The sequence below is a fragment of the Petaurus breviceps genome, unplaced genomic scaffold (assembly GCF_028583685.1).
Source record: "Petaurus breviceps papuanus isolate PSGF00001 unplaced genomic scaffold, PetGlider_PUasm1.0 90919, whole genome shotgun sequence".
NCBI classification, from domain to species: Eukaryota; Metazoa; Chordata; class Mammalia; order Diprotodontia; family Petauridae; genus Petaurus; species Petaurus breviceps.
In genome coordinates, this window is record NW_027187378.1 from 23,307,577 (window position 1) to 23,331,115 (window position 23,539).

Here is a 23,539-nt window from a genome sequence, read left to right on the forward strand (position 1 = left end):
CCAAGATACCAAACAAATGAAATATCCTCAAATCTCTGAACCAGAAGAGTATTAGAGGCCATTCTGTGTCTGAGCAAAGGACCTAGGAGAAGGCAAAGCCTCATCGGATTGAAGAACTCCAAATGAGGAAGAACTCAGCTCCTTTTGGGGGAAACCACTGACTCCACTTTGAGACAATTCTAATTGTTAGGAAATTTTTCCTTATCTGAAGTCAAAATCTTTCTCTCTAGAACTTTCCTCCTAGATCTCCTTCTGAGGCCAAACAGACAAGGCTCACCATTCCTCTTCCACGTGGCCAACCCTCCAGATATTTAGATATCACAATCACATCCTTGAAGAGTTGTCCCTTCTCTAAACTAAGCAGCCCGGCAGATTTCTATTCTCCTCCCTACCTTGATCACCCTTGCCAGATGTACTATAGCTTGGCAATGTCCTTCCTGAAATTTGGCTCCCAGATGTGCAGACAGGACTCCAAATATGGGCTGACATCTTAAAGCATTGTGCTATGCCTATGATTGCCAAATCACTGTCAGTAATCTCTGTGGAATCATGAAGAATGGAAGAGGTACTGTGGGAATGGAGATGAGAAAACATTTCCTGATTTTCAAACGGGAAAAAGTAGACTTTATTAGTAGCCTAGTAGATTCTATTAGTTAAATATTAATAATATTAAAATTAATAATAATAATAGATAATATTCTATACAACTATTAGTAGTAGATTCTATTAGCAGTATAATAGATACTATTAGTAGTAGATTCTATTAGTATAGTAGATACTATCAGTAGTAGATTTTATCAGTAGTATAGTAGATAGTATTGGTAGTAGATACTACAAACTAAGCAAGATTGACATCAATTACTGACAAAATGTGTAAATGCTTTATCAAAGAGATGACTGATGGCTTGTGTCCATTTAGGAAATGGGCGATCACTACAAGTCAGCATGGATTTAGTAATATGCTAACCTGATTCCCTTTTTTCTCTCACAAGTTCACCAAACTGGTGAATCATGGAAATACCATAAACAAAGTTAGTATGCCACTATTTCAGCAGAACCCCATGATAGTCTTGTGAACAAGAGAGATAGACTAGATGAGAATACATAGGTAGGTAGCCAGTTAACACTGGCTAAACAACCAGTATTATAGAGCGCTGACACAGTAACTCAGTTTTTCCCTTGAGAGAAGTCTCTAATGGAATGCTTCTGGATCCTTTCCATGCAACTACTGTGGTTAACATTTTTATCGATGCCTTAAAGTGCAGGTGGCATGTATGTCAAATTTTCAGATGACAGAAGGTAGGAGCGATAACTAATATGTTGGATGACAGAACTGGGATTCAAAAAGATCTGAACAGACTGGAATTATGTGTTAGCTGGCCCTGATAAGATGAAATTTATCAGGGATAAATGTAAAGTAAATCTAACACTTGGGTTCAAAAATTCAATTTGTTACCACAATCAAGAAAACGAGGCAATGGCTGCTTAAGAGATATTCCTAAAGTACATGTCAAATTATGCTCAAAAATCTCCAGGGACTCCCTATTGCTTCTAGTAAAAAATTCAAATTTTGATATTTAAAGTCTTTTACAAACCAGTACCAATCTACCTTACCAGGCTTAGTACATAATATATATAGTAATATATATAGTAATATATATATAGTAATATATATATATATATATATATATATATATATATATATATAAAATAGTACCTATTAACAATGGTGTTCTGGTAAATGTTTAACATCCAGGTCTCCAAAAAACATAAAAAAAAACAATTACATATATATTATATATGTATATATATATATATGTGTCATGGTTTTAATTTTAATCTGCATTGGTAACATTTTCTCCATCACTTTCTAAAGTCCAGAAAATCAATAAAACAATGAAAACAGGCCCTGATTTGTAGTATCTGTTAACTCCTGAAGTATAAATATTCACACTGCCAATTTAACAATCAGCTCACGGAAGCTGCTAAGTACTGGCTGCAGCACATCCTATAGATTATTCTTACTCACAGAATCCTCGTTCCAGCCCAAATGGCCTACTCACTGTTGCTCCTATCTGACATGGGGGCATTAGACTGAGAACTCGTTATTGAAGACAGGAACTGTCTTTTGCTACTCTTTGTATCCCTAGTGATTAGCACAGTGTCTGGTACATAGTAGGTAATTAATAAATGTTTATTGATTAATGACAATCCAATCCCTGTCTACATGCCTTTGGCTATCCCTGATTTCTGGGATGTCCTCCCTTCTCACTTCTACTTAGCAAAATCCCTAGCTCTCTTCAAAGCTCAGCTCAAAAGCTATCTCCTATATGAGGACTTTTCTGATATCCCTATCCTAAATTACTTTCCAGTCTATCTTTCTCCCTCCTCCTTCCTTAGTATATTCTATTGACTTATCTTGGTATGAGTCATTTTCCCCAAACAGAATTTAATTGTTAGGAAAATTTTCCTAACAATGCTTGATGGCCAAAGCCATCTATGAAACTGCCTGTGTAACCCTAAGCAAGTCATTTACCTCTGAGATGTGTCCCAGGACACATCTACTAAGCTCTACATAAGGTGTTATCTAGGTTGGCAGAGAGAATTTCTACACTGAGACTTCTACACACTAATAAAATTATAGATTCTTTGCTGATTTACAAGTTGATGCACATTCAAAGAACTGGGGCCAGAAGAATGTACAGTGAAAGCCTTGGATTTGGATCCAGTTCAAATCCTGGCCCTGTCACTACTGTGAACCTTTGGCCTAAGTGTCCTCATCTGTAAAGTAAGTGGATGGATGAAGTCAAGCCAAGAAGCATTTCTTAGATGCCCAACACCAAAATCTTGACAGACACAATTTAATGTCTTCAGGCAAGGAATATTTGGTGGGTGGAAGAGTGATTATGTTTTCTTTTAAAATGATTGGATCTCCTTAGCTTACTCAAGCTAGAAGTATAGGAGACACTCATGGGGCCAATCTCATCTTGACTGGCCCATGACTGACTTGCTTTGTTTCTGACTTGGGCCAGTTCTCTCCTTCTTAGCAGCCTGGTGGCCTCACCAGCCCCATTCTCAGGGGGCTCATCATATTAATGCCAAACTTGGCACAGACATCCAATAGGCTTAACACAATGCAGTTCAGCAATCCCAAGCTCAAGAGATCTACCAGCCTTAGCCTCCCCAATAGTAGGAATTACAGGAATGTACTACCATGCTTATTCTATTTGGTCCCAGAGAACAGTACTGGAAGCAATAACTAGAAATTACAGGAAGATATAACATAAAAGCTCAACATAAAGAAAAAAATTTCTTAACAATTAGAACTATTCCCCTTTCACCCCCTCAAAAAAATTAAATAGGCTACTTAGGGAGAATTGAGTTTTCTGTCATTCACCATTTGTCAGGTATGATGCAAATGTTGAGGATGGAATCCCTGCTTCAGATAGGGCTTGGATTAAATGACTTCTTGGTGTCTTCTAGCTTTAAGAATCTAAGATTCCATGAGTACAACCCTAAGACTTTGGAGGAAACTGACCATCTTCTAGAGTTTAAGCCCCTACAAATCCAACTCAGAGATATGCCTGCAAACATGATCACACCCCCACAGGCAAACGAGACCACCCCAAAGAATGAAATAAGAGTGTGCTAATCAACACGGAGGACTCTGCTGACCCCTCACAAGTAGAGCATGAGCTCGCCATTGTTTTTCCAGTAGTGGTGATGATTTTATACTGAGTCATCCGCACCCTTTTACCCAGCGTCCTTCCTAATCTATGAAACACACATCTGTGAAACAGATGACTGGCGTTAAGGGTGCATCTGTGGCCGAGGAACAAAAATTTTCCTGTGTATGCAGCCATCTGGCCTGGACAGGGATCGAATCTCTAATCCTAGCCTCATTAGCACCAGGCTCTAACCAACTGACCTAAACAGCCCTGACATTCTGAAGAGCTACTCAGCCTCCACGTGTGGTGGTCTCAATACAGTAATAACTAGGGAACACTCATGAAGCAAAGATGAGAACCATTTGCATATGTACTTGAGAAATGCTGGTAAAGCTACCTTCATTGCTCCCATGGCTTGGAAAGTCACAGCTAATCGGGATGGTGTCAAAGCTGCCAACATTACATTGAATCTTTCACTTTTGTTCTTAATGGGTGAATAATATTGTCCATCTGGTGCCACAGATCCAAACCTACACAGAAAAAGAGAGGGAAGAGAGGATATGTTTCACTTCATTAAAAAAAAATTCATCTGGTTAAAAATACCTCCATTGCAACCAACAGTGGCATATTCTTTCGGGTGTCTCCCCCATCAAAGACAGAGTCAGGTGACATGGCATGCAGGGATTCTTGGCATATACCCAATGAGTTCAATTCAATCCTCCATTTCTTTTAATATCCACAATGTGCAAAGCACTATCCTGGGAGCTGTGGGTACATAGACAAGGATAGAAGACATTCCATCCCCTCAAAGAGTTTATATTCTACTGAGGGAATACATTAGCATATAGAAAAGTGAGTGAATGAAGAAGAAAAAAAGCTTTAACAGCTAACTTGATTTAGTTCTAACTACTGACTTGATTTAGAGTAGTCCAAGAAAGACAGAAAGAGGTTCCCTTTGACTACCCCCAGAAGTGGCTGAGGTAGACAGGGCTGCTAGGTCAGTAGAACTATTGACATGAAATTCCCCTGTATTGTCTCCTTCAGGATCTGGCTTTGACTGATGGCTATTAAACCACTTATGTGCCCACTGGCCAAGCTTCATTCTTGGTGGTGCCATACTGATCTCACAGGTGATTACGATGCCTATGAGTGCATCAATTTGTTTCCAGGCTCAGGTTGGTTCTCCTCATCAAATTCAATTACACATGTGACTGACTCTCCACCTCATCTCTAGGAGATATGAGAAATATATGCCCTTTTTTCCAGTTCGCCTGTCTGCCTCCTGATTCAGTGCTGATCTATTTCCTTAGCTCTACTGGCATTAGGCCTCCAGCAGGGAGGACTTCTCAGTATTGTCTGGGTCACATTTCATCTTACTAAAGGACAGGGTGGTAGTAGAACCATTACTGCTTTCCTTCCTTTTCCATTCCTAAGAAAGTAGGAACCACCTTTGCAAATAAGACATGACCCCAACCTCCATTTACATTCGATCAATACTGATGTTGCATTTCTGATATCAGATAAAAGCATACCAACCATCACTGTCATTATTCATGAACTTGCCTTTCAAAATAATCTCAGATGGTAAAAAACTGATACTCCCTACCCAACTATTGCTAAATAGGAAGAAAAAGCACTAACTCTGGGATTAAAGGACCTAGGTTCAGACCTTACTACCAACTGAGGCAAGATGGTGGTATAGCAGGGGTTCTGGAGCCAGGAAGTCCTGAGTTCAAATCTGATCTCAGAGATTTACTAGTTGACCCTGGGAAAGTCACTTAACCTCTGTTTCAGTTTCCTCAATTATAAAATGGGTGTTATAATATTTATTATAATTATATTATAATTATAATGTTATAATAATATTATGTATAACATTATAATATGCAATAATTATATTATAATTATAATATTTGTAAATGTTTAACACAGTGCCTGGAACTCAATAAATATTGATATATAGGCATATTGAATATTGAAATATAAGCACTAAATAAATGCTTGTTCCCCACTGCTGATTACTAACTCTATTACCTTGGCCAAGTCACCTAACACCCCCACACAGACCGCCCACACTCACTCTGTCTCCCAGCCTCAGGCTCCTCATCTGGAAAAATGAAGGGAATGAAGTAGGTGAATGGTGATGATGGTCCTTAGTTCTCAAAACAGACCAATGACTTCATGTGGGTGATGTCTTGACTTGCATATGAATTGACCAAGGGCTAGGTAAGAATTGAGACAAAAGATGGACTAATTTACCACCACAAAAATATCAGTCTGGGAGAGTGACTGAATGAATAATCATTTCTTTTTTTTTTCTTTTTGGAGGTCAATTGGGATTAAGTGACTTGCCCAAAGTCACATGGCTAGTAAGTGTGTCAAGTGTCTGAGGCAGGATTTGAACTCAGGTCCTTCTGACTCCAGGGCCGGTGCTCTATTCACTGTGCCACCAAGCTGCCCCTGAATAATCATTTCTTATAACTTAAATGTGACAAACACTGAACAAATATATACATATTATATATGAAGACAGTTCCTGCCCTCAAGAAGATTATATTCTAATATGGAAAACAACATATTTAGGAGAGTGGCAGCCAGGGATGGTGAATGTAGCCATGGGGCAATGGCGCTATGTTGCCCTTTCTAGAATAAATGGTAGTATTGTTTTGATTACTTGCTGGGGAAGGGGAGGAAGGGTGCCAATTGGAGGAGTGGCATTGAATAACGTTCCCTGAAGTCCCTTCCAGCTCTGGTTCTGTCATCTTATAATCCCACACGTAGAAGTCAAAAACCTCTTTGGGACCAATGGCATCTGAGTCTACTTTGGGGGAACAGTTGTTTCATATGAGCAGTAAATTAACAAGGTGGAAAAAGGTTACTCACTTATCCAGTAGGTTTTCCCTTGGAATTCGAACCTTGTCAAATATTAAAATCCCATTATCCACACCATGTAAACCTACAGAGCAAATAGAAATTCAACCAAATGAATCAGAGAAGCATAAAGAAAAATCCAAGTTCTAATCGCCAAATCCGCCACTCCTACTTCCCATGTGCTAAGCATTGACTCCAAATACACAGTTAAGCTTAACCAAGGTTGTCCACATTACTTCCAGAGACATTTTTTTCACCAAGTAAGATTATTTACCAAAGTTATGTTTGTTTCCTTTAGCACAGCTGGGTAGCTCCCTGACAGGCCAGAAAAAAAAAGCTTGTTCTGCCTCAAATCTAACATGCTCGGGAGAAGGGGAAAGGGGGAGAGAATTGGTGGGGGGGAAAGATCTTATCTACTTGAGCAGTTAGCAATGGTCAAGAAAAGGAGATTCAATTTGAGTTCTAGTTGAATGAAAGAATATAAGGATGCCCCAGGAAAGCCAATTTGGGCTCTTCAACAATAGTGTAACTCAAATTTCTCTTCCCTCACCACAGATGTGCCCCTGCCCCCACCCCAGCACACCTGACTGACTTGAAGGCAGCTGCCTAGGAAAGGACGAAGCCTCAGCAGCTGCAGCAGTGGGTATCCTGGCTACCCAATAACCAAAGGGAGGTTGCCAAAATCTGCAAAGTTCATCTCTGAGGGACTCATGAGAGGCTGGCACCAGCCCCCCACTAAGGTTTTACTTATGTCTATAACACAGTTCCTCACTCAGCTTGGAGCCAAGCTATTTTTGCAAGCTTAAGTTAGAAGTTTAAGCTGGAAAAGTATCTTCCTTTATTCAGCAAGAGACCCTGTTGACGGGGACAGATGCTCATTTTGGTGCCTGAGAAGAAATAAGACCAGGCTTTCTAGAGCTTTTACAGTCTCAGCGGGCAGCCCTCCACAGGTCTTGGCCTAAGCCTCTGCCCTATACAAACTCTGATATATTTGAAGCAGTTGCCAGAGTGCCCTGGCATCTCCATTACAGTCTGAGAAGGCAAATAAGGCACTTAGCAGACATGTATCTAAAAATCTTCCACATCTATATAGGGTATGTCAGCTAAATTGGACAAGGGTATCCAGTAAGGACATCCCTAAATACCCAACCTAAGGCAATGGATGAAACTCAACCATTCTCTGGGAGGGGTGGGGAACCTGTGGCCTCAAGGCCACATGTGGCTCTTCTGGAGGCAGCCTTTTGATTGAGTCCAAGTTTTAGAGAACAAAGCCTTTTAATAAGGGGATTTGTTCTGTGAAGTTTGGATTCAGTCAAAGGTCCACACTTGAAGACCTAGAGGGCCACATGTGGCCTTGAGGTCACAGGTTCCCCACCCCCCTGCCTAGCATCTATTTCTCCTGGTATAGTGGATGGAAAGATGGACTTGACTCAGTCCTGGCTTCTGACACTTGCTGTATCACGCTTTACAAATCTGTTAGTTTCTCCATCTCAGTTTCCTCATTTCTAACATGAGAATCATAGGACCATAGATTTAAAGCTAGGAAGGAGCATGAAGTCATCTAATTCAACTCTTTCATGTCAGAGATAAAGATACTGAGGCAGAGAGAGCTCCAGTACTTTGCCCAGGCCCACACAGCTAGGAAGTGTCAGAGGAAGGAACTGAACCCAGATTTTCCCAGCTCCTCATCTAGCCCCCTATCAGCTATGGGAAGCTAGGTGGTACAGTGGATAGAAACGCCCCAGCCTAAAATCTGGAGGACCCCAGTTCAAAATCCAGTCTCATATACTTACTAGCTGAGTGACCCTGGGCAAGTCACTTAACCCTGTTTGCCTCAGTTTCCTCATCTTCAAAGTGAGCTAGAAAAAGGAAATGGCAAACCACTGCAGTATCTTTGCCAAGAAAACCCTACATGGGGTCACGATGAAACAGAAACAACTGAAAACTGAGTATCAGCTATGCAAAGTTCCCACAGTAGTAATAGTACCTGTAGCCTTTACCTTATGGGGTTGTTTTGAGGCTCAAATGAAATAATTTATATAAAGTGTTAGGAAAATCTTAAACCATTACTACCTTATACTTCTCCCTTTCTTTTTTCTTTCCCCTGACTATGACTGAGACCTGCCAATGGTAACCAATGTTGCCATCGAAACTTGATGAATCTTATTCAACAAATATTCACTTATCAGAAACATCACAGTGAAATGATGACCACACCTAGCCTGAAAGAAGAGAAAAAAGCCACCTCCTCTACTCCCACCACTTCTTTGCAGAGGTAGGGAACTGTGGGTATGGAATGCTAAATCTAATGTCACATTTTTTCAATATAGTTTTGCTGAACTAGGGTTTTGTTTTATTTTTTTTGCTTTGTTGTAAGGAGAGCTCTCTGGGAGGTGAGAAGAGAGATATGTTGGGAAATAGAAATTAAGTGATATAAAAACAAAAGAGAGCAATAAAAAATGTATTTTTTAAAAAAGCAATTACTCACTGAGTGTCTATTATATACAGCACTGTGCTGGGTCTGCAGGGATCATGAAAGATGTAAGAAACACTTAGCTCCAGAGGAGTTTATAATCTTTAGGAGAAGACCACACATGCACACAACACAGTTAATTGAGCAAAAATCCATTAATTCCTAGTACTAAGAAGTGATGTTGGGGCAGGGATGACTAAAAACAATCACAGCATGAGTAAATGTGGAACTTTCTACAGTTCCTACAAAGGATTCCCTCACTCTTTCAGCTTCCTTCCTAGAATGTAAGATCCTTGAGGACAGAGACTGTATTTCTTTTTCTATTTATATTCTCAGTGCTTAGCACACCAAAAGTGCCTAATAAATGCACGTTGACTTAATTTACTTGAAGAGTAGGTCAATGACAAATTTGTCCAACAAGCATTTATTAAGAGCCTACTCTGCACAAAGTCCACGCAAGACTTAATATTGTTGCTATTATAGTTGTTTTTAATTTTGTCATTTTTATCTGATGACTAAAGGTTTTATTTTTATTTTCTTCTTCAGGGCTGGGAAGAGAAGTCCCCAGGATCCATATGGGCAGAGGGAGGGGCTGCTTGAAGACTCACCTTCTTTGTGTAACATATCAATTGCTGTCACTCCAGGATACAAGCTTCCCTTTTCATCCCTCACCGGAACAATGAAGCAGTGGGGACCTAAAGAGGTCAGAGAAATGGGGAGAATACCGAAATGTATGCTTCTAAAGGAAAAAAAAATTGAAGTCACATCCATTTACCAGAGAGTTGAGTGTCATTCACAGAATCATTAACAGTTCCTTAAATTCACTCAGCTGTCTGACTCTGAGCTGGTGGGAGGTCAAAATAATAGTCTATAACAGAGGTCCTTAACCATGGGAATCTATGGAGCCATAGATGGATTTTAGGAAGACCATGAACTTGGTTTCAAAAATATTTTTATAACTATTTCAATATTATTATTTTCATTTGTAACATTGTATATTTTAGTCTATGCTTTAAAAAATATTATTCTGAATGAATTTCATGTTGTGTGTTAGTGAGCGGATTTTTGTTTTGAGTAAAGTATCTGTATTGGAATCTATTTATTGAATAGATTTTTTTGTTTGTAATGATTTTGCTCTAAAATACATTGGCTGGTTTAGATTTTAAAAAAATAAAAATACTATTTTGAGAAGGTTATTACCAAACTGCCAAAGGTTAGGAAACCCAGGTCTGCAATATCAAAAGCAACTAAATATATGTGACTCCAAAACAAGAATAAATTGTATTGCTTGTCACCTATTTTAAGGCAGAAAGTATAGCATTTTAAAGCTTGCAGTGTTCTTTAAAAATATTATCTCATTTGATCCTTACAACAAGCCTGTGAGATAGGTGCTATCATTTCCTCCATTTTTCAAATGAGGAAACCAAGTCAGGCAGAGGTTAAATGACTCCCCCAAGGTCACATGGTTAATAAGGACTTGAGGCCAAATTTGAACTCAAGTCTTCCTAACCTGAGGTTTTTTTTTTTAGTTGTTCTTTTGTTTTTGTTTTGTTTTGTTTGCCTTTTGGAGGGCAGTTGGGGTTAAGTAACTTGCCCAAGGTTACACAGCTAGTTTTTTGTGTGTGTGGGTGTTAAGTGTCTGAGGCCGGCACCAAACTCTGGTCCTCCAGACTCCAGGGCCAGCGCTTTATTCACTGCGCCACCTAGCCGCCACAACCTGAGGCTTAACATTCTATGCACCACACCATCTACCTGCCTTGAATGAAGAGTAGATGAAGATTTTGAAGCATATTTGTGAGGCTGATTAATACACTTGCTAGACATATACAAAAATCTCAGTGTAAAATTTGAATCTGAACTAGGTGGCACAGTGAATAGAGCACTGGCCCTGGAGTCAGGAGGATCTGAGTTCAAATCCAGCCTCAGACACTTAACACTTACTAGCCATGTGACCTTGGACAAGTCACTTAACCCCAATTGCCCTGCCTTCCCCCTCCAAAAAAAAAAAAAAAGAAAAAGAAAAAATCTTAACCATTATTATATTGTAATTTAAGTGAGGGAGTATATGGCAGGTTGGATAAACATGGAATTCAGAATTGAGAGGGTAGATTTTCAGTCCCCAGTCATGCTATTTACTCCTGTTTGAGTGACCTTGACCAAGTGTCTTAATCTAAGTATTCTTCATCTTCCAAACCTTACTGATCATATGTAAAGTGAGGAGAATAAAACATGTACTATATGTCCAGAGTTTAAGTACCTGGAACATAGGTGATTAATAAATGCTTACTGACTGCCTAACTATTGATGTTACAGAGTACATGTCAATATGGAGCTCAAATGAAATAATGTCTTTGAAAGGCATTGTCATAAAGCATTATACAAGGTGTGCCAAAAGTCTTAGCTATTACAACACATTAAATAGCTTTCAAGCTATTAAAGCTTAAAACTACTCTTTTGGGAGACCTCGTATAAATGTAAACTGCTTTCCAGCTGGGGTAGCCACACAAACCTTGAGATCTTCCATTTATGATGAGTTGTGCAAAGACAGCTGCATAATGACCTTCCATTGCATTCCCAATGTACATCTTTTCAGCATTTTCACATGGGGTGTCAATGATAAACTCCTACACGGAAATGTAAGACAAAGGATTACTTTTTTTTTCTTTATACACTTTCAACTCAAATTAGCAGACAAGGAAGAAATACCTCCTAGTGTATATGCTAGACACTGAACATACAAAGATCAAACTGAAGCAATCCCTGACTTCAAGAAGCTTAAATTCTAAGGGACAAAAGGACAACAACACAAATGATTAGGAATCAAGGGAAAGTGAGATTAAGTGCAAAATGAGGAAAAAGTAAAATGTTCTGAGTTATTTGAGGACAGAGAGATTACTTCCACCAGAGGGATGGGCATGGAAGGCTTCATGGAGGAAGAGACCTTTGAATTAGGCCTTGAAGTGAATGAAGTACTTCAACAGAGAGGAGAGGAGGGGAGTCCATTTTATCAATTGGAATCAGCATAAGCAAAGGTCTGGAGTTCAGAGCAGGAAACGGGAAGAGGAAGTCATTCACTTTGTTTTGCAGGCAGACTACTGTAAAGCCACGCACAAGCAGCTTTCTAGAGCTGCTGTGAACAGCTTTCAAGGTTCTAATTACATAGTATAGTGAACTCTCTACTCAGTAACAAATCAGAGCAAAATATTCACAGAAAATCAAAGTACAGCATTCACAATGTTACAACTTAACACTAAAATAGCCATATTGTTTTCACCAAAGTGGTCACATAGTTTTAAGCAAAGTACATTCATTTAGTCAATCACAAAGTCCTTAATTCAATCACAAAGTACAAAAGTCAAAGTCCTCCACCCACGGAGTGCAATCAAGTTACAATTTCATTAGTCACTACTCAGTACCCTCTTAAGGGGTAGTAGAAAGTACAAAGGCCATCCACCCCTAGGTCACAAGTAAGTTGCAATTTCATCAGACACTTCTCAGTACTCTCTTGAGGGATAGTGGAAAGTATGAAGGCCATCCACCCCTAGGTCACAAGTAAGTTACAATTTCATCAGTCACTACTCAGACAATTTCATCTTGACTCAAGGCAGGCTTTCAGCTTCCATGGTTTCTCTTCCATGGTCCCAGCTCCTGCCCAAATCTAACCAACTTCCACCTGAGTTCAAAGGCAGACAGCTCCCAGTTCCTTGTCAAGCTCTCTGTGCAGTTCCTGATCCACAATGAAGCTCATAGTGTCCAGTCCACCTGAAGTCCCTCACAGTTTCTGTTCCTGGGAAGAGAAAACTTAACAGAGCCACAACAATATCTACACACATCAAGCTTAGCAGAATTACAACAATATTCACACACATGGTCAGCACTATTGTCTCAATTCACTTTCTGCCTGTGAAATCAACATAGACCCTAAACATACAAAGTACTGACACCACAGTCATGCTTCCTCTGGCAGCTCTAGCTGGCCCTAGGGAGTCCTCAGCAGCTCAGCAAGCCCTCAGAAGTCTTTGGCAGCTCCAGCTAGCCCTCAGAAGTCTTCAGCAGCTCCAGCTGGTTCTCAGAAGCTCTCAGCAGGAGTTTGGCTGACTCTCAGAAGAAGCTCCGCCATCACAAGGTCTGTTCTCAAAAATCAAAATCACTTTATCCAGTTCCATTCTCAAAATCAAAATCACTTTATCCAGCCTCCACGTGATTTGCTCCAAGAAATTCTGTCTCAGTTTTCAATTCTCATTTCTCTTCTCGATTCTTCTCAATTCTCAGTTCAGTCTTCAGTCCAACAGTAGCAGCCCAGCCTCCAAATGCTTGCTGAGAGAAATTCTGTCTCCCTCTCTCCGACAGTAGCTGCTCTGCCTCCACAATGCATGCCCCAAGAAGTTCTGACTCTCCCAGCTGGGGCTTTTCCTTATATATGGTATTAGCCCCTCCCTATTAAGTCAGCAACAAGGGTTCATACCTTCTGTTTCTTCACACAGGTTTAATTTGAAACTAAATGCTAAGTACCCATTAGCTTGGCAATACAAAAGGATCTTCAAATTTCATTACTATTACAACTGCAACAGAAATGTCAAACCCTTAGCTCACAGGAAGCACTGTAGCCTCCTATGCCAGAATCAAATTGAAAAAATAAATGGGAAATATTTAACAAAATAAATAAAAGCACAATAAAACATCAACAATGTTAATCTGTGGTTTCCTAAGTCAAGTTTGATACCACTTGACAACAGAAAGGCAAAATGTAGTATGAGACAAGGTAGGAATGAGATTTTGGAAAGCCCTGAATGGCAGAGTTGGATTTGATACTACTAAAATTTTTGAGTCAAGGGGTAACATGATCATAGATTACTTAGGCAGTGATGCAAAGGATGGATTGAAGAGGTCCTAAGATCATAGATTTAAAGGGACCTTAAAGGGCATCAAATTCAACCTCATTTTATAAATGGGGAACATGAGGCAACAGAAAGGTTAAGTAACTGCCAAGGGTCACACAGCTTATAAGTATCTGATCTGGGATTTACACCCAAATTTTCCTAACTCCAAGTCCAATATCCTACCCACTAGGCAATGTTGCCTCTCTTGATAAACCAGAGGAAAGAATATTAATTAGAAGGCTATTTACAGTAGCCTGGGCAAAAACTGAATGATCTTTATATCAGGTGCCTTCCTGCCTTAAGGTCTATGGTTCAATGGTTAAGATCTACTATTATATTGTAGTACTAACTGCTCATTCCCATGACTTGCAAAGTTAATTACTGTCACTATATATCATCTCAGATATCATTTCAGTTCCCCCACTGACAACTTGGGACAGTGAAAAAAGAATTCATTAAGAATCAGAAAGCCTGGGTTCAAATCTTGTCTCTGCTATTCCCAATGTATGACCTTAGGAAAATTACTTAATCTTGTTGAGTCTCAGTTTCCCCATTTATAAAATGAAAGGTTGAACTAGATGACCTCTAAGTCTCCTTTGAGGTCTAATTTTCTGCTCCTCTGAAATACATGGGAAGCATTTTTTTTAATCTTAATAAAGCAGAGCAATCAGAAAAATTTGTCCTAATTAAGCTTTTCAAACACATTTTTCATGAGTTTACACACCTGAAGTCAATAATAAGCATTAAGGAATTCGAACTTCTTCTTCCAATACCTTCTCAGTATGAAAACAAGTGAAGTTAAAAATAGCCTGAGGACTAAGTTCATGCTTTGTAGCTCAGTTCACTTAGTTATAATGATGACATCCATTAGACTGTGTTGGGAATGAACAAGTTCATTTCCTCCATCCCCAATTTTACACCAAGGAAAGTAGATTTAAAAAAAAAAAAACCAATATGGTGCCTAAAAATCTTAATGTATAAATCATTTTTTTCTTTTCATATACTCCCCACATCCCTAAACATACCAGAGAGGTCAGGGAAGGGGAGAGTCCCTGACTAGGGGCTCTTTACTGAGCAGCTACTGAGCCCACTTGGGGAGACATTGACACACTGGTCTGTACTCATTCCATGTCTGATCCCTTGCCTCCCCATGCTCTGTTCCCCACTTTTTCCTACCCAACCCCACCCTACTAAGGATCACAGCTGTCTCCTCTGTGACTTAGGGTCCCTATAATTTGAAACACTCAACCTTACTCAACTATCTAATCAAAGACCAACACTGACTCCAAACTATCCAAGACACCCTCTTGGCAAGATGAAGAATAAAGCTACTAGACAATATTAATCACTTCCCACCACTGCCTAAAACCTTGGAGCACACGGTTTCCACCTTTATAAAAAGAGACACTTTATTTGCTTTTGGATGAATGTTTCATAACCTGCCTCTCAGTTTTCTTGACCAATTAAAATAACAATAAGTAATTCAGGAAAAAATAAAGCTTAGTATATACAAACTTTTAAATAGTAACACTTGTAAAAGAACCTTGCTCAATCCAGGGTAAGAATCATGAATGTGCTACTAGGTTTTTTTTGTCTCTAAAGCTGCTGTCCTCTCATAGTCATATAGGTAAATATATGATGTAATTTTGAGAAAATTATTTTTCATATATTAGTATGTGAATATAGCATCTTCCCCCAAACCTAGAGATTAGATGCTCCTTGGTGTCAGTCTGATCTTTGTTTTGCCATCTATTCCCAAGGCCTTGTTCAGATTAGGCACTCACTAAGGGCTTGTTGAATTGTCTTGAATTAAATTCACAGCAACCTTGTTTGGTCACAATCAAACAACAAATATTTAAGTGCCTACTATGTGCCAGTGGTGCAGTGTCTGGGAGCACTAGGCCTAGAGTCAGAAAGACCTGAGTTCAAACTTGACCTCACATAATTACAAGCTGGGTGACCCTGGGCAAGCCACTTAACTCTGTTTGCCTCAGTTTCCTCATCTGTAAAAAGGAGCAGGAGACAGAAATGGCAAGCCACTTCAGTATCTTTGCCAACAAGACCCCAAATGAGGTCATAAAAAGTCAGACACAACTAAAATGCCTGAACAGCAACACGTGCCAAGCATATGTGGCAAGACACAAGGGATACAAGTAAAAAGAAAGAAATAATCTCTGTTCCAAAGAGTTTATATTCTAATGGGGGAGGCAAGAAGAATATACAAAAATACATAACGATGAATTTAAAGTGAATAAATAAAAAGAAGCTTGGGAAAGAGGGAACAAGCCATTGGAAAGTAGAAGGTGGAAGGCTGTGCTTGAGCTGTATAGTGAAGGAATAGAGGGCTTCCATGACGTGGTGGAAAGGAGGGAGTGAGTTCCAGTGTGTGTGCTGTGTATGTGATGAACAAAGAAGGCCAAATGGGGTAGATCTCCAAGTGCCAGAGAGTAAATCATGTCCAAAGAGGCCAGATGGGTAGGTTGGGGTCGGGTTGAACAGGGCTTTAAAAGCTAAAAAGAACAATTTTTATCTTATCCTAGAGGCAATAGGGAGCCACAGAAGTTGGTTGCATAGGGGAGTCATAATCAGAATTGAGTTTAATGACAGATAAAATACCGTAGTCATTTTGGACCACACCCTTTTCCCAAGACCTCTTCGCCTTCTTTTCTTGCTCCTCTGAAGTCATAAGAGCAAATCTTCAGTCCCAAGTATTCTCCTTTATCCCCTTTCTCCCCTTTGTATTCTGCCACAGTTCAGCCACTAGGTGACTACTGAAATATTAACTAACTGGACCTTATGCCTAGAAAGAAACATCATGTTCTGTCTGGCCTAAAACAAGGCAATCTGGGCTGGGGTAGGGGGTCCAGGGGAAAACTGATGTGCTCCTAAACTGGTGAGCTAATCCCTCTCAGTTTAACTGGGATTGACTATATTGAAGATCTGGCTGAACTAAACCAACATGCTATTGATCCCACTAAGATTATCTCAGATTTCAGATTCTAAAAGCATATAGACTACACTTTCCCTCTGGCCAAGAAACACAGTCCTGGGGCCTAAGAAAACATTCACTGACACATGTTTGCACAGGAAAACTTTTAACATATGCAAGACCTTTTTAGAAACAGAAACGGACAGGCTGAATCTTTTGCAAAGAAATCTCCAGAGGAGGACATTGTTTTATCAAATCAAAAAATATTTCTCAACTGGAGGTGTGACTTTAAACCGGGTACAATTTTAAAATAAAAATCAATTTAAAAAAATAACCCCCAATGAATACTCCTTACAACTGGAAATGGCAACAACACTACCACCAAAAGTCCTGGTTTGAGTGTGCAGATCTGGTGTGGTGTGGGAGAGAACACTAGGTCAACTCCTTATAAACATCTGCTATACCCTGGGAAAGAGGGCCTGAGACTTCTGGTCCAGCCCTGACTTTGGAAAGTCTGCATAGGCCAGAATACAAGCATTATAGCTGTATCTAAATAATGCATACCATGTGTGCCTGTTATTATTATTAATTATTTGTAGCGGGCCAACAAAATGGTCAGTTTTTTAAAAAGACAGTATTGGCTGAAGGCTTTATAGATTCATTTACCTTCTCTGCCCAACCTCAAGTTTTAGCCAAAGCTTTTTTCAAATAAAACTTTCTTCCCTCCAGATCACTTCCACCCCACCTCCCCAACCCCCCAAAGTGAGTAAATAAATAAATTAATAAAACAAACCTAAAGGAACCAGTAACTAGAGCATGTAAAAGATTTCAATAGGGCTCAAGGGAAAGAAGGCTCATTTGATATGATATGCTCCAACGTTTTAAGAGGAAAATGAAGAGGAAAACACAAAAAACCAGTGAAGGGAAAAATTCATTCCCTGTAATATCAGTTCTCCGGGGCTTGGGTTGATGATGGATTTGTACTCTGTCTAGCTCCCATGGGGGGCAAATGGGGAGTTCACCAGGACCTCATCATTATTAATATTCAGAGTGCTAAACTCCCTTATCAGAAAGTACCATCTGCTAATGCAGACCAGGTAGCGAGATCAGTTCTGCTATTTGGGGATCATGGGACCCAAGTACTGAAAAGACTTTAGTAGGTGGAAAACAGCCGTAGGGAGGACTCCAATTTTTAAAAGGTTGAAAGTGCTTTTTTTTTTTAAGTAAGGTAGTCACATACAATGACTATAATAATGCAAATGAAAACATTAAAAAGGCAGCTAAACTCAAGTTATAGGCAACACCAATATTGGTTCTAGAGAAACGATCATTTAACTATTCCCTCCCCTCCATAGATAGAAGACTGTGGGTGCAGAATGTCACATACACTTTGAGATGTCACTACTTATGTTGATATGTTTTTGTTGTACTGTTGTTTTTTATGATATAGAAGAGTTCTTTTGGCAGGCAGGGGAGGGAGAAGTTATACTGGGAAATATCAATGTTATAAGAAGGAAAAGAAATCTTTTTCATAAAAAGAATCTATACCACAATCCTAAATAAAAAAAATTTTTTTAAAGAAGTCAAGTCTAAGGCTATTATGAGGGAAATAGAAGAGTTTGGCCTCCCTACACTCAGAAGCCACTTGTCACAGCTAGGGAGTGCAGTGCTGGGCCTAGAGTCAAGAAGACCTAAGTTCAAATCCAACCTCAGACACTTAATAGCTTGCCTTGAGCAAGTCACTTAACCCATATCTGCCTCAGTTTCCTCAGCTATAAAATGGGGAAAATAAAACTACCTACCTCATAGGGTCATTTTGAGGATCAAACACAATAATATTTGTAAAGGCATATAATAGACACTATTTAAATGCTTATTCATTTCCTTTCCCCTTCTATCAGTGCTATGAAGAGAGAAGGCTATAGGATACCTATGTGGAAGAGATCTATATATGATACCCCTTGCTTATGACTGTGGTCATACAGGTCTTGGGGTAGATTCCAATGAAATATCCAACTGAAAAACACAGAATACCAACATAATAATCATACTTCTGATGTATCCAGCCAGGGAAGGTTTATATCACATGCCAGAGTCTAGAATCATGGACTATTAAGTTGAAAGGAACCTCAGAGATCATCTAGTCCAACTCTTCCATATTACACATGAGAAAGCAGAGGTTTGAGAAGGGCAAGTGATTTTCCCAATGTCCTCTGGTTGGTAAGTGGCAAAGCCAGGCCTTGGACCTAGTTCTTCTAGCTCCAGGTCCAGGGTTTATTCCTCTACACCATGAATCTATCTATCCTTAGTCCTTTTTCTCCTCCTTCCTTTCCCTCTTCCCCATAAGAAGATAATACACACATCAACTAACCTACAGTGAATCTACTTATGAGAAGGGCAACTTCATCAATCGGGGAATGGCTGAACAAGTTATGGTGTATGACTGTGATGGAATATTATCATGCTATAAGAAATGACGAGGGGGGTGGTTTCAGAAAAAAAAAACAGGGAAGACTTATATGAAAAGATGCAAAGTGAAGTAAGCAGAATGAGAACAACACTGTACACAGTAACAATATTGCACAATGATCAACTGTAAATGACCTAGCTATTCTGAGCAATACAACGAGCCAAGACAATTCTGAAGAACTTGTGTTGAAAAATGCTATCCACCTCTAGAGAGAGAATCGATGAACTCTGGGTACACATCAAAGCACACCTTTTTTACTTTCTTTATCTTTCTTGGTATGTGTGTGTGTGTGTGTTTTCTTTTTCAACATGGCTAATATGCAAACATGTTTTATATGACCTCACATGTATAATCAGTATCATATTGCTTGCCTTCTCAAGGGGTGTGGGAGGGGCAGGAAACAGGGAGAGAATTTGGAACTCAAATTTTAAAAAACAAATGTTAAAAAAATTGTTACATGTAATTGGGAAATATTTAATGAAATAAATAAAATATATTTAGCAAAAAGAAGCGCATCTTACAAGTCTAGTATGAATTATAATCAGAACTGACAGTTTTTTAAGGCCCCCTTATTCAACAATCCCCTAATTCCAAACTAGGACAGCTAGGTGGCACAGTAGATAGAGTGCTAGGCCTGACGTCAGGAAGACTCATCTTCCCAAGTTCAAATCTGGACCCAGACACTTTCTAGCTATGTGATCCTGGGCAAGTCACTTAACCCTGTTTGCCCCAATTTCCTCAACTATAAAATGAGTTGGAAAAGGAAATGGCAAACCATTCCAGAAAACCCCAAATGGGGCCACAAAAAGTCAGACATGACTGAAAAATAACTGAACAACAAAAACTTCCAAACTAAAACCAAGCCAAGTGAGCCCCTCTAGTCCAGAGCAATTCCATAAGAGGTCACTTCTGGGCACTATCTAACTTAGATATTTGAAAGTTTTCTTCATCTGTAAAATAAAGGGTTTGAGAAGGAGGCACAATGATAAACAAAAAAGAGGACATACTCTGAAGTCAGGGAACCTGGGTTCAAATCCTGACCCCAATGATGGGGTCTGACCTACCTAGCTGACCCTTGGGCAAGTCATTTATCCTCTGAGGCCCTATTTTCTCATCTGAGTGATGAATGAGAAAGCCCCTTAAAGTTCAAGATCTATGATCCTCTTGAAATTTTCTAATCAGAGAGCTCATTACTTATGTCAACCCTTCTAGGCCTTGTGATTTTGTCAGTGTGAGAACTTAATTTTGCCTTTGTATCCACAGTGCTAGCACAGTATAGGTGTTCCATAAATGCTTATTAGATTAGCACAGGAGAACTTCCAACTGGAACCAGGGATTTCCCAAACAGATAGATATATGCCAGAATATGCTTACAACCCAATACTCACCCCTGACTCAATCTCTACACAGCTAGTACCGGCAAGAAAAAAAGAGTAACTCTAAATTAAGCTGCTTCAACTTGGCCTTTCCAAATTAGAAAAGTCTTTTGATACTAGTTCAGACTTCTGAAAGAAAGGTAAACTAAGAGATTTGAAATCCAGCACACTTGTATGTACATACACACGTGATGCCCACACACCCACACACATACACACACAGAGGCATTCCCACTAATTTTTAAAAGCACCTTGAAATATATCTATCTATTCTCTATTGTTTGAATTTACATTTTTTTTCTCTTAAAAGCATATGATAACTGTAAAGGTACACAAAATAAATCCATCTACCTCTTTTACACAGGAATAGTAGGGGAAGAAAAGATCATGAGAAAAGTTAGGCGATCCTTGTCCTTTGGTTAAAAACAATAGGAACTGAAGGATACTATGATGTTTGGCTGAATGTTAACCTAACATATGCCTAGAGCTCAAACAGAGGTGTTCTCTGGTCTTCCTAGAGGGAATTATGGTGAATGGGAAAGTCTATGGGATGGGAAGGTATAACATGATGGAATTTACACCTGAAAGGGATCTCAGAAATTATCTAGTCCAATATCCAGGAAACAGACACTAATCTGAACTCTGTTACTAATTAGTTGTGTAACCTTGAACAAGTCATTTCCCTTCACTGGGCTTCAGTTGGGGGGGGGGAAGGGGAGGAGAGAATGCTAGATAAGATGATCAGGAACCCCCGAATAGGAAGAGGCTTCAGAAGCCATGCAATTCAAGCCATACATAGCTCATTGATAATGTCCTTTACAACACACCCAATACACGTTCATTTGGCCTTGACTTGAAGGTTTCTAAGCGGAAATCCACTAACCTTCCAAGGCAGAGCATTCCCAATGATTAAAACTGCACAAAAGTGGAGATTTGTCCTTAGATCCAGCTTAAATCTGTCTTTCATCAAGTACCTTCCATTACTCCTAGACTTGGCTCTGAGGCCAAGCAGAACAGGAATAATCCCTCTTCCATGGGACAGCCCTCCAAAAACTTGAAGATGGCTATCACGTCCCCTTAGCTTCCTCTTCTCCAAGCTAAACATCCTTATTTCCTTTGACCAGTCCTGGATGGTGACCTCTAATGGTCCTCCCAGCTCTGTGATTTTTGCTTCTATGTTTACCTTTGCAGAATAAAACCAGGGAGATTTCTTCTTGACAGCTAAGTTAATTGCTTAGTAACCCCAGGGAGGAGAACCTGGCCAAATACATTATACCACTTATAGTTTCTTTTCTTTCTGAATAGGAACCCCCTCCTGCTGCAGAAGACAGTGAAATGCCTCAGGGAAGGCGCCAGTCATTACACATACCCATCACACATCCCGATCTGCATATGCTAGAATGACAGGTGAACCTGGAGTTAATCTAAAGCCACAGCACACACGCACGCGCACACACACACACACACACACACATCCATCTTTCTTTGGTTCCTAATCAGACGGATGGTATTTTATATCATTACCAAACAAAGCCACAGAATTATTACCTGAGCAGTGAGATCAAAAGTCGCTTCTGTCTGTATGCCCCTCACGTTGCTACCGTGACCCCTCTCGGTCATCGCAAACATCCCTGTGTATTTCTGCTCCTGTGTTAGATTAAAAAGAAAATATGTTCACATCAAAGAATCCTAGATTTAGATACAGAAAAGACCCCCAGAGATCATGGTTTTTATTTTTACAGATGAGGAAACTGAGGCCCAGGGAGTTCTTAAGTGACTTGCCCCTGGGTCACATAGAGAGGCAGGGCTTGAATTCAGGTTGCCTTGCCCCAAATCCAGTGGTCATTCCACTGTACCACTATCCACTGAGAATTTTACTGCACCTCAGTATTCACTGTTGCAGGTTTGCAGTACCCAAAAACCTAGAAAATTTGATTAAATCAGAGGATACCAATTTTCTTTATTTTTTTTTTAAAGTTAACCAAGGAAGAGCTAACATAAACTAAAGAGTTAGCACTGCTCAAAGCAGAGAAAGAAGACTCTCTCAAGCTCTGCATTCTGATCCTGACATACTGCATAAAACTGGACAAGTCTCTTATTTTTCTGTGCACCGACATCCTGATCTGCAGACCCAGGAAAAGGTCTGTCTTTTATGGACTCTTGAGGCTTACCACACAGGGCTTCCTGCAAACACCTCAAGGCTAGCCTCTCATAATGTCATGCAACAAAACAGTTGAGAAGCAATACCATACCTGGAGTGGCTGGAACCACTTAGCAACATGTCCTGGGCTCCCAAGATTCCTGACAGCCCCACCAAACAACCAGTAAATTATGCCACACTGGAAAAAAAAAGTCAAGAAAATACTGTCAGCAATGTTTAATATCCTCAAGCTATTGGTTCAACTTCTTTCAGCAAGTGTCTACTGGGCGAAAGCAGTATTAGAGTCCTCTGAGGGATAGAAAAGAAGTATGAGATGAGATCTTTGACTTCAGAGACACACATAGAATAGGGTTACTAGAGCTTTTCCCAGGGCACCAAAATTTAGAGGAAGCTGATGGGACTTGTATTCCTTCAGGAGCACAGAAACATAACAAACTTAGTTACCTGGTTGACAAATAGACAGACATACATAGTAGTCAGACAGATAGATGAAGATAGATGAATAAGTAAATTAATAGATGACTGATTTGATAGACAGATAGATAATAGATAGCTAGACAGATGAATAAATGAATGGGTGGATGGATGGATGACTGATTGAATAGACTAATAATAGATGAATAAGTAAATGAATGGATGGATGACTGATTGGATAGATAGATAGATAGATAGATAGATAGATAGATAGATAGATAGATAGATAGATAGATA

The 23,539-nt window shown here is 39.6% G+C and overlaps 1 protein-coding gene across 1 annotated transcript in view; it reads right to left on the reverse strand.

Annotated features, from left to right (window-relative positions):
* Window positions 1-23,539, reverse strand: part of ACOXL (acyl-CoA oxidase like) — a 553,504-nt gene that overhangs the window by 449,615 nt on the left and 80,350 nt on the right. Inside the window, exons 4-9 of the mRNA XM_069075565.1 lie at window positions 22,920-23,006; window positions 22,216-22,314; window positions 11,522-11,636; window positions 9,621-9,707; window positions 6,552-6,624; window positions 4,066-4,198 (exon numbers count right to left, since the gene is read on the reverse strand). Coding sequence (XP_068931666.1) covers window positions 4,066-4,198; window positions 6,552-6,624; window positions 9,621-9,707; window positions 11,522-11,636; window positions 22,216-22,314; window positions 22,920-23,006 — 594 coding nt within the window. The remainder of the gene's footprint in view (window positions 1-4,065; window positions 4,199-6,551; window positions 6,625-9,620; window positions 9,708-11,521; window positions 11,637-22,215; window positions 22,315-22,919; window positions 23,007-23,539) is intronic.